Source organism: Nerophis lumbriciformis, linkage group LG26, assembly GCF_033978685.3.
Source record: "Nerophis lumbriciformis linkage group LG26, RoL_Nlum_v2.1, whole genome shotgun sequence".
NCBI classification, from domain to species: Eukaryota; Metazoa; Chordata; class Actinopteri; order Syngnathiformes; family Syngnathidae; genus Nerophis; species Nerophis lumbriciformis.
Window position 1 is genome coordinate 22264367 of NC_084573.2, and position 16323 is coordinate 22280689.

The window sequence follows — 16323 nt, forward strand, 5'->3', positions numbered from 1 at the left end:
GGCACATTCTTATTAACATGCAATATTTACAAATGTTGGTCATTTTAAGCATTCGACAGCATATTAATTTCACAGATGCATCACAATGTTTGCTGTTTCCATTAACAACAACACTACTAATCATGCAGACTTTGAGATACGACAACTACTTTGGGACAAATGATGATCCAGACCCTTGTATTTTTGAGCCTGAATATACAGAATATGAGCTACAAGTTTTAGAAGCTGAGTGATAAGCAGATCCACCAAGTAGCAGTATTGCTAGAGCTAAACAAGAAATACAAACTAAGAACATAAAACAATCACCTATAGTATCATGTCTGCTCTCACTGGGATGCAGACGAATGGGATGTTTATATCTTCCAGTTTAGATAAAGTATTAATCATAATTCTCACACAGGTAAAAAAAAAAAAATTAAACAAGTGTCTTTTTGTGTCTTTCTTGCCATCTCCAGGTCTAAGTTGACCATTTCTACTCTACTGTACGAGCGAGAAGCATGATTTATAATTTACTTTTACCAATTTGGAGGCGATGCAGCAGCTCATTGGCTCAATATGTCACAAGATGTAAAAAGAGTATTGTTGGCGTTTTTTTAATTTTATAGAGGGCTTAATGGGCACAATATAGTACTCTCATTAGCTGCATTGTTAGCCACCTCGTAGGCTACTTGCAGTACATTACAAATTAGAATGCATAAAAAAAGAAAAACGTGTTCTTGTCTTACATAAGGTTTGTGAATGATAGGCGACATTCCAAAAAATTGCAGTTTCCCTTAGAGACGCAATCCTCTGCTCACGAGTTTGGTAGATCAGCTTTGCGTGCCTTATCAGGTTTGCACCTGTTCTAGTACACTCAAACCTTTGGTAGATCTGGACCATAGAGTTACACATTGCACTACCATTTAAAGTTAAAGTACCACTAATAGTCACACACACACACACACACACACACACACACACACTAGGGGAGCAGTGAGCAGCAGCGGTGGCCGCGCTCGGGAATCGTTTTGGTGATTTAACCCTCTATTGCAACCCTTGATGCTGAGTGCCAAGCGGGGAGGTAATGGGTCCAATTTTTGTAGTCTTTGGTATTGAACTCACGACCTACCAATCTCAGGGCGGACACTCTAACCACAAGGCCACTCACCAGGTTTTTACAAATTATTAGGTACAGCTGCACAGTCTAATGAGATCCAATGCTATAACTTTAGTGTTTTATCTACATTTGCACACATTATTCAACGTCACTAATTTTAAGCATATAGTAAAATGTATCTTTCGTTTTTCTGTTGCTATTCTTTGCATAGGCATTAAAGGCATCTTTGGTCAACGGGCAGCTTCTTTTGGATTTTCTCTCCCAAACTGGTCCTCGAGCAGTGGAAGTAGATGTCCAGCCTCTTTGTTCTGAGCGGACAATGTATGCCGAGCAAATTGGTGCTCTCAGACAAAAGTGGCTTCACCTGCAAGGGGCGCTGGAGAGCCAGGTCTCGTTTTCAGCATGCCTTTTCCTCCACTTCAATATTTTTATTCATATCCAAGAATATACATAAGTCGGAGCACGGTCTTTCACCTGCTTTGCTCCTTTAAATAATTGTGTTGTTACTTTACCCTATATAAATACTGATGTCAAGTGGTATGAATTATAAATGGTGTAATACTGTGAATTGTTAAGCTATTTTAAACCTTCTCATTTAAGATGGGTTTTGTCATGATTGATTCCTCATATAGATTCGTGCAGATGCTCAGGTCCGTCACACTTTTGCAGCCCGAGAGCAACAGTTGCAGTGTCTTTGTCGCTCGGTCGAACAGCAGAGAAAACATCTGAATCAGTGGAAACAGTCCAAGAGTCAAACGCTGACTCGTCAGATTCTGACGGAGTCGGAGGTACACACAAACAGGATGCAAGTTTCACATTTGCACCCAAATATTCCCCATTGGAGCTGATATTCTGTGATTTTTTTTTTTTCTCCCCAGGTTGTTGTTGGAAGAGTAAAGGAGGTGGTTGCAGCTTTGCAGGGACTGAAAGCCTCACGTGTTTTTGCTGAAAAGGAGCACCCACGTGATGTTGCGTTTTGGGAACAGGCTGAGACTGTCAGCCAGGCTTGTGAGGATCTCATTCTGCAGGTAAAAAAAAAAAAAAGACCATACTTGCTAGAGATGAGTCTCAAAATGTGCTGAAAATTTTGTAGCAAATCATACAAAAGGAATATCAGTCTGGCACAGTGAGCCTCCAATAATGTAATATCGTTATGGACTTCTATTCCATGAAAAAACTCTTTCTGGATATTTTTTTTAGGTATTTATACTTACAAAATACTTTGTTGTTCTTCTCAAATAGCGGGTGGGTCCCTCTGTAGGGGCGCAGCGTGATGCCAGGGGGACGCTTGTAAAAAAAAAATTAAAAAAAATCAGTGCAGAAAAAATCAGTCCAGAAAAATCAAATGTAAAAAAATAAAATAAATAAGTTATAGTATACAAAATCGGTGTATAAAAATTTTGTGCAGTACATTCAGTCCTGAAAAATTAAGTGTAAAAAAATATATAGTATAAAAAAAACAGTGTATAAATTCAGTGCAGTACATTCAGTCCTGGATAATTAAGTGTAAAAAAATATTTATATGGTATAAAAAAAATCAGTGTATAAAAATTCAGTGCAGTACATTTAGTCCTGGGAAAATTAAGTGTAAAAAAAAAAATCAGTGTATAGAAATTCAGTGCAGTACATTCAGTCCTGGGAAAATTAAGTGTAAAAAAAAAAAAAATGGTATAAAAAAAATCAGTGTATAGAAATTCAGTGCAGTACATTCAGTCCTGAAAAATTAAGTGTAAAAAAAAAAAATAAAATAAAAAAAATATATATATATATATATATATATATATATATATAGTATAAAAAACAGTGTATAAAAATTCAGTGCAGGAAATTCCGTACTGAAAGATTAAGTGTAAAAAAAGAAATTATAATATAAAAAGTCAGTGTAGCACATTCAGTCCTGAAAAATTAAGTGTTAAAAAAAAATATATAGTATAAAAAGATCAGTGTATAAAATTTAATTGCAGTACATTCAGTCCTGAAAAGTAAAGTGTGAAAACAAAATGTGTCTAAAAATTCAGTGTATAAAAATTCAGTGCAGTACATTCAGTCCTGAAAAATGAAGTGTAAAAAATAAATGAATTATAGTATAAAAATTCAGTGCGTTCATTCAGTCCTGAAAAATTAAATGTTATATATATATATATATAACAATGCATAAAAATTCAGTGCAGTAAATTCAGTCCCGAAAAATTAAGTGTAAAAAAAAAAAAGAAAGAAGAAATTAGAGCATAAAAAATTCAGTGCAGTACATTCAGTCCTGAAAAATTAAGTGTAAAAAAATAATCAAAGTATACAAATTCAGTGCAGAAATATTTGTTGCTTCAAAACTCAAGACCCACTTCAGGTAAATTAAGACTGAAGCACCTTATTGGCTGGTTCTAAAACATGATCGATTGCTTCAGTCTTAATTTACTAGAAGGGAGTATTTTTGCACAGAATATTTTCACACTGAATTTTATACAATTATTTTTTTACGCTTAATTTTACGCACTCGGGGTTAGTGCGTCTGCCTCACAATACGAAGGTCCTGAGTAGTCGTGAGTTCAATCCCGGCCTCAGGATCTTTCTGTGTGGAGTTTGCATGTCCTCCCCGTGACTGCGTGGGTTCCCTCCGGGTACTCCGGCTTCCTCCCACCTCCAAAGACATGCACCTGGGGATAGGTTGATTGGCAACACTAAATTAGCCCTAGTGTGTGAATGTGAGTGTGAATGTTGTCTGTCTATCTGTGTTGGACCTGCGATGCGGTAGCGACTTGTCCGGGGTGTACCCCGCCTTTCGCCCGATTGTAGCTGAGATAGGCTCAAGCACCCCCCGCGACCCCGAAAGGAATAAGCGGTAGAAAATGGATGGATTGATTTTAAAACACTGTATTTTAGACTGCATTTATAAACACACACATTTAGATTTGTATTCAATTAAATTGTCAGCATAATTTGATGTTAAAAAACCCCCCCAAAAAACAGTTCACAAAATGAACAAGCAAAAGATTTGGTTACATGAATTCAGTGTTAAAAAAAAAAAAAAAAAAAAAAGCTTTCATAATAAAGACACAAATCGACCTCGATATTCAAAACTTTATCTAAAGTCCCATGAGAGTTTGTTATGAAGTAAAATTTGCCGGCAAGCACAGCCGTCTGAGTCACTTATCTTTGCACTGATGTAAGCATTGACCTGATCACTGACCATACAGTAACTGTACAGTAACTCTCAGTTAAGAATTGTGGTTAAGGTAAAGGAGCATGTGGGGCCAAAATAAATGCGTGATTAATCAGCCTTTATACATGATTAATGCTATTTTCTTTTGTGATTCATCGCATGAGTTAACTTGTTAAATTTGACAGCCCTACTTTAAACATAACTGAACTTAGCAGGTTCGATTTGTTTTGTAAGCTGCTGTCTCTCCTGGGAAGTTCAAGGGTGCCTAATGATTAAGTCAGAGAAAACTAACGAGAATAAGTTTTTTTCTGTAAGTAAAAGTAAGGTTTCTATGACCCAGCCTGCCAAAACACTTGCCCTCATAACAAAAACACTTTTTTTTAAAAATGTTTTCCTGCAATAAATCCTACTCAGTGGTTGTTTGGTGAAAATGGATTAAATGACACTTGAAAAAGCTAAGTAACACACGTCAAAACATTTTTGTACAAACATAAAAAAATGCATGCTATTATGGGCTTTGAATGAACAACTTGCTCCTCTGTGTGCTATTTTGCAGATCCAAACGTTGCATCCAGCCTTGCAGTTGGATGAGAAAGAATGGTCTTGTTTGGACAAAAATCTGAGGGAGGTTTCTTTGTGCGCCAGTCAGGTGCGCTCTATCCTGCAGCTTCACCGAACACATCTGTTTTCACTGAAGCAGACAGAAGATCACATGGGGTGCATTCAGGTGAACAGTGCGCGTCACGTGTCACATTACAGATGTTTTCACATTCATGTCTAACATTTTGATACATCAATATTTTATGTGCACAGCAACTGCAGGAAATGGTCCAAAAAGGGGAAGAGCTTTGGAAAGATATCAACAAATCATTTCAGAATCTTGACGGTAGAACATCTCTATTGCTCGGTGAACGAGTGGAACAAGAGCGAAAGCGGTCAGTAACACGCAGCGTTAAATGCTAACATTTCATAGGCGTTATATTAGGACGTCATGCTCTGTTTCTTGAAGAAAAACAAAAATATCTTATGAAAAGATCTGTAGCAAAGCATTTTTTTGTTACGAAGTTGTTCTTGGTTTTGCGGCTGTGAATCTTTGGGCACCGTTCAATTCTTGGGGGTAACGATTCGATTCAGAGTTGATTCTCCATTCAAAATCAAAACTTTATTAAATAATATTGAGTGCCAGTTCAATGATTAACTACATTCCTCCATAAAATACATAAAAAGCACTGATAAATGTATATTTTACTTAAAAGAAAACTGTTCTTGTTTAATAAAATTCGATAGCAGATATGGGCATCTACATTAAAAATAGGATTTGCCTGAGTGGCTGATCAGGACAAATAAAATAAAAAAAATAGATGTTTGTTTTTTATGAATCAATTAAGAATCGCGATTAATCTCAAAAATGTATTTTTTTTGACACCCCGACTTGGTACAGTATATATACACAGGGTGAGGCTTTTTTAGCTAGCGATTTTCATTAGAAAGCGACCATTTGATCATCTCTTCTCGCTGAAGCGGCGTGAACAAATCTGGGAAATGAGACCTTTTTTATGTTTGGTGAACATAGGACCTATGTTAATTTTGACAGCAATTTTTAATATAGTTTTAGGCATAGTCATGTAATTTGCTGATTAGAATGTGAACCAGTACAGCACTTTACAATATTCAACTTTTTGACAATGTTTCACATTTTATAAGACACTGAATTTGGGATTTTGATGTATGTTATGGTATTGTATGGTATGTATTTGAAGGTCGTAACATAGGATTTTAAATGCAAGGTAACTTAGTAGAAATCTAGATCAGGCCCAAAAATTCCATAACATGTTCTTTATTCAATTTCCAGAAAGCAACTCTGGGCTTTTTGTGGCCCTAAACAAGTATTTGTTTGATAGATACATCTCCAAAGATAAATTCTATTTCCAGTATCATGTAGGGGTAGAAACACACGGGGGCATGCAAGGTTTAAAGATATTAAAAAATAAAAATAAAATAAGTACTAAAAATGGGACATTTACAGTATCTTGTATGGGTACAAACACACGGGGAAGGCATGCAAGGTTTAAAGATATTAAAAAATAAAATAAAAAGTACAAAAAATATACCCCAGCAGGCAGACACACTGAACCAACAACTCAAAATGAAGCCATTAGAGATTTTTCTGTTTTTGTATTTTACATTTTTTTGGTAAATATTCAACAAACACAATTCCTGTTTCATAGTGCAAAACATGTCAGTGTTCAAAAGTACAAAGAACGATGCCCAATTACGTTTAGTAAATAATTATTTGGTGCCCAATTTCAGTCTTTATTTATAATTTTTTTTTTACTATTGCTTATTATTTGACCCCTGAATAATATCAGTATTATGATAATTATTAGTCCATCCACTGAGGGTAAAGCCGCCCCTTTCTTTATAAACTAGTGACACCTATGTTTTGGAATCTCATCTTTAAAATGATCATGGGTCCTTGAATGCACTACAGCAGGGGTAGGGAACCTATGGCTCTCGAGCCAGATGTGGCTCTTTTGATGACTGCATCTGGCTCTCAGATGAATCTTAGCTGACATTGCTTAACACGATAAGTAATGACAATTACGCTGGTAATCACAGTGTTAAAAATAATGTTCAAAATATAAAACATTTTCATGCATTTTAATCCATCATCCGTTTTTTACCCCACCTGTTCAAGAAGTCCTATTAATGGTAAGAACTATTTTATTTATTATTGGTTAGCTTCAGAATAACAATGTTATTAAAAAGAATAAGAGACTTATTGTACTCTAAAAATGTTGGTCTTACTTAAAAATGCACGCATCTAGTTGTATTCAGTGTTAAAAAATATGATATGGCTCTCACGGAAATACAATGTAAAATATTTGGCTTTCATGGCTCTCTCAGCCAAAAAGATTCCCGACCCCTGCACTACAGTAATGTTGTATAGGATGCAAAAGTGAAAACTTAAACATAACTTTGTCCGATGCTGCCACAAATAGATGTACTATGTTATATAGTAAATGTGCGCTTTTGTGAAGTCCGTGTTAAATGAACAGTGAAGTGTTGAGTTTGCTGCGACCAGGAGGGATGGACCATTTTGCATTTTTGCAAGGGGGTTAGGGTACCTAATTTGATTAAAACAACCTTATTATGGAATTTTGCCAGCAACATTTATTTTATCTTGACTTTTATAAAAAAATATATAAAAAAAATTAAACAACCTTTTTGACCTGCTGCCCTCAGGAAGGAGCTACAGGGTCATCAGGTCTAAGACAAACAGACTCAAGAACAATTTTTTTCCCTAAAGCCATAACCATGGTGAACTCTCATAGGCACTGATTTTATAGTTTAACACCTCTCTGTGTGCAATTTTTACTTTCCACCCACAGTCTGAATGCTTCTGTATATATGTATATAGTATAATATTTAAACACATTCAGAACATTCGTTCTCAGGACAGGACTGTGCACCTTACCTCCTTTTGCACTATTTTTATTTTTTTTCCTTCCTATGTTTTGCATATTTGTAGACTGTCACACTGATACTGGTACTGGAGTTGCTTTTAATCTCATTGTACCTGTGTATAGTGACAATAAAAGGCATTCTATTCTATTTTTAAATCTTTACAAATGCCGGTGGCCATGATCATATGGTCACCCTCGGGGTTGTGGCCCTAAACATCTGCATAAAGTGTTTATGCCAGTGGGGACCTTTTCTCTTCTAGCAAGAATGTGCCACGGAGCACAAAAACAAAAGATAAATATTCTAAGAAGCAAAGCCTTAGGCCAGGGGTCACCAACCTTTTTGAAACCAAGAGCTACTTCTTGGGTACTGATTAATGCGAAGTGCTACCAGTTTGATACACACTTAAATAAATTGCCAGAAATAGTCAATTTGCTCAATTTACCTTTAACTCTATGTTATTATTAATAATTAATGATATTTATCTTTGTGGAAACACTGATCATCTTAATGATTTCTCACTATAAATATATATAGAAACAGATAAATATCAATATGCAACACTTTATTTTTATATTTTCTCTAAGTGCACATTTTTCAAATTGAATATTTTCAAATGATCACTTCTAAGACAGTCTTGTGAAATCACAATATCCCATTTTAACTAGCTAGCCACTAACATTTTTTAACAAATCATGAATTACTTTGCACCATGTTTGTACAAATCAATCAATCAATCAATGTTTATTTATATAGCCCTAAATCACAAGTGTCTCAAAGGGCTGCACAAGCCACAACGACATCCTCGGTACAGAGCCCACATAAGGGCAAGGAAAAACTCAACCAGTGATTACTTAAATTATAACTCATGTAAAATACAAAAGTCAACGCTCACATTTTTAAATAAATCATGTCACACTTTGAACTGGACACCAAATCTGTTATCTGTTTCTTTGTCAGTTAGTGAAGACCAAGTCTTTAAAATATTTTCTTGGATTTTCAAATTCTACTTGAGTTTTGTCTCTCTTAGAATTAAAAATGTCAAGCAAAGCGAGACCAGCTTGCTAGTAAATAAATACAATTTAAAAAATAGAGGCAGCTCACTGGTAAGTGCTGCTATTTGAGCTATTTTTAGAACAGGCCAGCGAGCTATTCATCTGGTCCTTACGGGCGACCTGGTGCCCGCGGGCACCGCGTTGGTAACCCCTGCCTTAGGCTCATCCAACACTAGAACGGAGATGGTGAGGCAGCAAGCTACATCTCAGGAACATCAGTGACGTCCAGTCTTCTGAATAAATGGACAAAAGTTCCCACTGTCCCAAGACTTATAGTGTGGACCTGTGTATATTTTCAACTTCAACACCATCATAGCCATTAGCTATGGGGTTCGAATCCTAATTGACACCTCCTTGGTCCAGGTGGAAGGACGTGTTGGACGAGCTGAAGGACGTAGAGAAGAAGACTTCGCAGACCTTGGCCCTCTGGCAGCAGTACGATCACACTTCCAATAAATGCTCCCTTCAGCTGGAATGCCTGCAGCATCAGTTCTCCTCCTTGTTACCTCGACGGGAACCGCAGGTCACCGTCCTCTCAGTGGAGGTTAGTTTTTGTGGCTCATTTGTCGAGTTCTTGGAATTATTCTACCCAGAGATTGGAACAATTTGGATTATTTTTTTTAAACTAGCCAAGAGGACGTTCTACGAGTGCAATTTAGTTTGATTATCTGAATTTTTCATTCTTTCTAAAGAATTACCTGCATGAGTCATGGCGCATTTAAGTTGATTGAGAAGATGAACTCAGGACTGTTTTGCTGTACTCTCCACAGGCTGCATTAGGACTTGTCTGGAAAAACAACCTAAGAGGTCCAGACCCACTCCCCTCCCCCCCTCCCGGCCCCCCCACACACACACACATTTTCCTTTCAATCAGTGATTTAAGTCAGATCCATTCATGTTGTTGCAGTTTTAATAAAGCTACTCTAACTAAATTTTATTATTTTCTTTACCGACTGTTGTGGGTACCAACTGTTGTGGGTAGTTTGATAACTGCTGACATTTTTCATATATTTCCAACCAAAAGAAATTGCAGAATTCTGCAAAAGAACTACAAAGCGGTGTGGCAGAAGTTCTGGCCTTGTCAAAGATTCTCGTTGGATGTCTCCAACCGCTGGCTGCGAACTCTGTCCAATCGGCAAGCAGGCTGCTGTCGCTTGAGGTCCTCCTCTTGAACCAGGCGATGGCCGAGGCAAAGAAAAATCTTCAGGTATTGTCTTGGTTTAAAACCTTTTTTTTAATCCTAAAAAGCTATCACACAAGTAAGTAGCAAGTATAAATTCACTAAATATATTAAAGGGGAACTGCAGTTTTTTGTGGTGTTTTGCTTTTCGTTCAAAATTCCATGTAAAACAAGAACACGTTTTCCCTTTTTTTTTTTTTAAATGCATTCCAACTTGTAAATAAATGCTAGCAAAAGTCAGCTAACACTAGAGCCAATGTTAGTTGCTCTATTTTGCTGTTAAAGCGCTCTAAAAACATCCAAAAGCCTTCATCATAGTTTTATTCTGTATGCACGCTGTAAGTATATATGTATTGTAGTAACAGGCACATTCATAATACATACTTGCCAACCTTGAGACCTTCAATTTCGGGAGGTGGGGGATGGGGGCGGGGAGGGGGCGTGGTTGGGGGCGTGGTTAAGAGGGGAGGAGTATATTTACAGCTAGGATTCACCAAGTCAAGTATTTCTCATATATATATATATATATATATATATATATATATATAAGAAATACTAAGTCAAGTATTTCACATATATATATATATATATATATATATATATATATATATAAATATAAATATAAATAAAAGAAATACTTGAATTTCAGTGTTCATTTATTTACACATATACACACACATAACACTCATCTACTCATTGTTGAGTTAAGGGTTGAATTGTCCATCCTTGTTCTATTTGTCACTATTTTTCTAACCATGCTGAACGCCCTCTCTGATGATGCATTGCTGTGTGGCACGCAAAAAGTGCTTTCATCAAATGCACTAGATGGCAGTATTGTCCTGTTTAAGAGTGTCACAACATTGCTGTTTAAGGCAGACGAACTGCTTTACAGTAGACAAAAACGTGACTGCTGTTGTTGTGTGTTGTTACCGCGCTGGGAGGACGTTAATGAAATTGCCTAACAATAAACCCACATAAGAAACCAAGAACTCGCCCTCCATCATTCTACAGTTATAACGTCATTGGGCAGGTACGCTGTTTATATTGTGTGCCTGAATTTCAGGAGATTTTCGGGAGAAAATTTGTCCCGGGAGGTTTTCGGGAGAGGCGCTGAATTTCGGGAGTCTCCCGGAAAATCCGGGAGGGTTGGCAAGTATGATAATACCATGTAAAAATTTGGTTTTCACTATTAATTACACAGACTCATCACAACATTTGCTTTTCCTCTCAATAATAACACCGCTACTCATGCAGACTTCATGAGAGACAGCAAATACTACTTTGGAGCAAATGATAATCCAGAACCTTATATTTTTTCATCTAAATAAAATGAGGATGAACTACAAGTTTTAGAAGCTGTGTGCTAAACAGACCTAGCTTTGGTGAAACACTACACATCATGTAGCAGTATTGCTAAGTGCTAAACTAGGAACATAATTAAACTATCACTTACTCTACAATGTCTGCTCTCATTGAGATGGCAACTGATGGGATGTTTATATATTCTTGTTTAAATGAAGAATTAATGATAATCTTCCCATAGGTAAAAAAAAAAAAAAAAAGGTGCCGCAACCAAGCGTGTTTTCGTGCCTTTCTTGCCATCTCCGGGTATAATTTGACCGTCAAAGGCCAACCTATTTTATGGCCTCTAGGGATGTATACCGTGTACCGGTATTTTTTGGTACTGGTTCCTAATTGGGTCAGTCCAGAAAGGCCTTTAAGACTCTAGACTAATGGTACAGCAATCTATTTTTTTTTTATCCAGTTGATCGTCGTAATTATGACATGTCATCACATAAAGGTCTAGTGCCGCTATTACGCACAAGGTAGATGATAATCAGCTTGGAATAATCACAAATAAAGAAGCAACACCACACCAAAGTTTGTAACACAACAACATTTCCTCATAGTCCCCAAAGTCACACACGCTAATAAGAGTTTGTGTCAGTTTGAAATGAACACCAACTAACTCACGACCGCCACTTCGGCACTTCATCAACACGACTGTCCTTAAACCATCCAGTAATCCACAGGCCAATATTAATCCACTCAAAAAAGTGAACATTTTAAATAATCTTTGGGTCTTTTTATTTATATAATACATATACACTCAGGCCTGTGTGCAACATAAACACAAATTCCTGTTACAAAATGCACACCAACCAATCTTGTTTTTAGTTATATTGTATATTTGATATATGTTAAAGGTCTGTGAATGAACATGAATTTCATACATTAATATTATTTGACTATTATTTTATTACAATTATTTTAAAGTTATTATACGGACAAGCGGTGGAAAACGGGTGGCTGGATATAGTGAGTGTAATTGTAATGAATAGAAACACAGTGGTATTTGTGTGTCCCCTTGCAAGATTACATAACTGCATTATACCTTGCACTGCACACAGTTGACTTGTTTAAGACCTAAAAAGCCGGTGTTGATAAAATACTTCCCTGCTGTGAGGTTATATCATGTTATTGTGGTGCACAACTTCTTGTGCTTATAAAAATGCATGTTTTTACGTCTTTATTTACACAAATTACGTATAGTACCGATGAGAGTACCGATGAAAACCGATATTGTCACTGGTATGGATAAAATTCTAATGGCCACAGTTTTCCACTTTCCAGGTGAGATGCATGTTTTATAATCTAAAATGAACTTTCACCAATTTAGAGGCAATGCAGCAGCAGCTCAGTACTGTGTCAAAAGCTGCACAAGCTAATTAACTCTCTGTGATCACGGTGCCGCTAAAAATAGTTTATCTGACTCTGCTTTAGCGCTTTTGATAATATCGCTAATACTTGAATAATATTCCGGTCACAATATCTAAATGGAGTACGGTTGCCGTTTTTTTAGAGGGCTTTATTGGCGGAATCGCTGCATTGTTAGCCACCTTGTACTTGGTGTATATTAAAAATTAGAAAGCATTACAAAAGACAAGAAGATCGTTATTTGGCTAAGGTACTTTTAACAGCCTCGAGGAAAGCTATCACAAGATCCTGGTATAAACCTGAACCTCATACTGAAAAACTATGGCTGGACAATGTCAAAGAAATATGGACAATGGGGAAAATTACTCATACACTAAATGTTCAAGAAAAGATGGTTGGAATAGATAATTTATTTAGAAAAACATTCATGATGCTTTTGAGAGGATAAGTAACCTACTGGAAAAATGTGTTCCCACAAGCTTGTTTTGTTATGTTTTATTAATGATTATTTTTTCTGTTTTTTGATTGTTTATTTATAGGAAGGGTGTAGCTTTTCCACTTCTTTCTTTTTTGAGTTTGAATGCCTGTATTTTTGTTAAGTCTATATAAATGTGTTCCTTTAAAACTCCAATAAATATTAAGCTTAAAAGAAAAAAAGAAAGTTCTTGTTTTACATACGGATTGTGAATAATAAGCACAATTTCAAAAAAAGTGCAGTTCCCCTATAAATATATGCTGGATTGATTTAATTTTTCCACCATTATTTCGCAATATTTAATTATTAACGCTTTTTTAAGAAGGCCTGAACACATGCCACATTTCTACAAATTGCGGCGTACTTTTTGCAATTTTGAGAATATTTTTCCTCAAAATTCTGGTTGAATTCAAAATTGATGGACCTCAGGAGTATGGATGAGAACCATAATGGTACCCATGCCAACGTAAACAATAGTAACCAGAAAGAGGAAAAAATAATCTATCACTGCTTCATTTTAAGGGTAAAGGTCGCTGCTCAGGTGCATTTAAAACGGTGGTTCTTAACCTGTTTGACCTCGGGGCCCAATGTTTCAACTACAGAGGGGCCCAGAGTCCACTCAAATATTAACACTAATCTTAGTCTTGATTTTAATTGTATTCAATAATTATATCTAACCTATTTATAGTTTACAACCGTACCAAATTATATGAAACCATGTGTTAATCACAAACATTATGCATAGTTCAGGCTCATTAGAAAAGTAATAATCAAATATACTGCATAAGTGATTTGTAAATAACTGACAAAATAAAAAAAAAATTAACTAAACCGTTAATAAAATTTAAATGTAAATGAAAATACAGCTTCACCACATTAGTCATAATTTGTGCGCTTCTCTATGATTTAAGATCCAGACTTCTTTTTGGTTGAGATTGCCATTACTGCCGCAAGTGGCGGTAAAGCGTATTACAACTGAGTACCGCTGCAGCCCATATGGACCATAGCTGAAAAACAAATATCTGTCGTCCCTCTAGAGGGCGCTCGTGGCCCAACAAAGGGTTATGGTTAAGCAACCCTAATTGAAGAGGTTGCACCATTGAGCCTAATTTGACATATGCTTGTCATTACAGAGTTTAGTTTGAAATATCATAAATCCATATTGTTGTTTTCTGTCTGCAGGAAGATGTGGACAACCACAAACGCTTTCACATGCAGCTGGAAGCTCTCGAACAGCAGACAATACTGCATGGAGAAGACTCTTGCATAAATGACAAAGACATAGTGAAGGTTTGTTGCCAACAGCCTGAAGTGATAGAGATGCTTTTTAAAGTTTTACATCATCATGTTCTCTTTTAAAAGAAAACATGTTTTTTTTTCTTGGCTGTTTAGCAGGAACTCTTAAAACTTGTTGAACTGCTTCCATCACTGGTTAATGTCAGCGAGATGAGCGACTATGTGAGCCTCAGCAAACAGGAGACAGAGACACTCCAAATACTCAGCAACCAATGGACCAAAAGTGTAACTCGCGTATCTTTTGTACACAGGTGAGAACATGAAGCTTCTTCAGTGTGACAGTAAAATTACACTTTATGCTCAAGAATAATAGGTCTGATGGAGGCACGGGCAAGGGTCGAGAGTGTAATTCTAGGCTTTAAAACTGATTTTTGACACAGAAATGTATTCCTTTTGGTTTACTTTTATTTTCATTTACGAGAATACCATTTATTAGAACTCTGCAACGTGGTCGCCAGCAGTCCCAAGACTTTCACCAGAAGTGTAAGGAGCTGACGTCTATCCTGGAGGTGCTGGAGTCAGAACCTCAGAGTGGCTTCAACCTCCAGGAGATGATCGCTGTCCACCAGGTACAATTTGCTCATCTGTGACAATTCATTTATGGTTGATTTTTTTAACCAGAAGTTGAGTGCCAACTAAGGATGTGTACCGAATAGGGCTGTCTTTGATTAAGGATTTTCATAGTTGATTGTGATTTGTTAGATTTTGCACATAGTCAACGATCAGTCCAATCTATGGCGTATTTTAGGAGAAATAAAGATAATGGTATGTAGTAGTGTATACCGACTGGTCACTAAGTGTCAGCATTGGTAGGAAAATAACTTTAAAAAAATTATTAATTACAGTTACTTGTTCATCCATCCATCCATCTTCTTCCGCTTATCCGAGGTCGGGTCGCGGGGGCAGCAGCCTAAGCAGGGAAGCCCAGACTTCCCTCTCCCCAGCCACTTCGTCCAGCACTTCCCGGGGGATCCCGAGGCGTTCCCAGGCCAGCCGGGAGACATAGTCTTCCCAACGTGTCCTGGGTCTTCCCCGTGGCCTCCTACCATTCGGACGTGCCCTAAACACCTCCCTAGGGAGGCGTTCGGGTGGCATCCTGACCAGATTCCCGAACCACCTCATCTGGCTCCTCTCGATGTGGAGGAGCAGCGGCTTTACTTTGAGCTCCCCCCGGATGGCAGAGCTTCTCACCCTATCTCCACCCGGCGGAGAAAACTCATTTCGGCCGCTTGTATCCGTGATCTTGTCCTTTCGGTCATAACCCAAAGCTCATGACCATAGGTGAGGATGGGAACGTAGATCGACCGGTAAATTGAGAGCTTTGCCTTCCGGCTCAGCTCCTTCTTCACCACAACGGATCGATACAGCGTCCGCATTACTGAAGACACCGCACGGATCCGCCTGTCGATTTTACGATCCACTCTTCCCTCACTCGTGAACAAGAATTCGAGGTACTTGAACTCCTCCACTTGGGGCAGGGTCTCCTCCGCAATCCGGAGATGGCACTCCACCCTTTTCCGGGCGAGAACCATGGACTCGGACTTGGAGGTGCTGATTCTCATCCCAGTCGCTTCACACTCAGCTGCGAAACGATCCAGTGAGAGCTGAAGATCCTGGCCAGATGAAGCCATCAGACCACATCATCTGCAAAAGGCAGAGACCTAATCCTGCTGTCACCAAACCGGATCCCCTCAACGCCTTGACTGCGCCTAGAAATTCTGTCCATAAAAGTTATGAACAGAATCGGTGACAAAGGGCAGCCTTGGCGGAGTCCAACCCTCACTGGAAACTTACTGCCGGCAATGCGGACCAAGCTCTGACACTGATCATACAGGGAGCGGACCGCCACAATCAGACAGTCCGATACCCCAAACTCTCTAA

At 37.6% G+C, this 16323-nt stretch overlaps 1 protein-coding gene across 5 annotated transcripts in view; it reads left to right on the top strand.

Moving 5' to 3' along the window:
• Window positions 1-16323, top strand: part of syne2a (spectrin repeat containing, nuclear envelope 2a) — a 238090-nt gene that overhangs the window by 128434 nt on the left and 93333 nt on the right. For 4 of the 5 annotated variants that reach the window (XM_061987178.2, XM_061987177.2, XM_061987181.2 and 1 more), the window contains 10 exons: window positions 1308-1484; window positions 1729-1884; window positions 1975-2124; window positions 4810-4980; window positions 5067-5188; window positions 9137-9317; window positions 9798-9980; window positions 14329-14436; window positions 14539-14693; window positions 14879-15011. In XM_061987178.2, the coding sequence (XP_061843162.2) occupies window positions 1308-1484; window positions 1729-1884; window positions 1975-2124; window positions 4810-4980; window positions 5067-5188; window positions 9137-9317; window positions 9798-9980; window positions 14329-14436; window positions 14539-14693; window positions 14879-15011 (1536 nt within the window). The remainder of the gene's footprint in view (window positions 1-1307; window positions 1485-1728; window positions 1885-1974; window positions 2125-4809; window positions 4981-5066; window positions 5189-9136; window positions 9318-9797; window positions 9981-14328; window positions 14437-14538; window positions 14694-14878; window positions 15012-16323) is intronic. The other variant, XM_061987182.2, reaches the window with a different exon arrangement.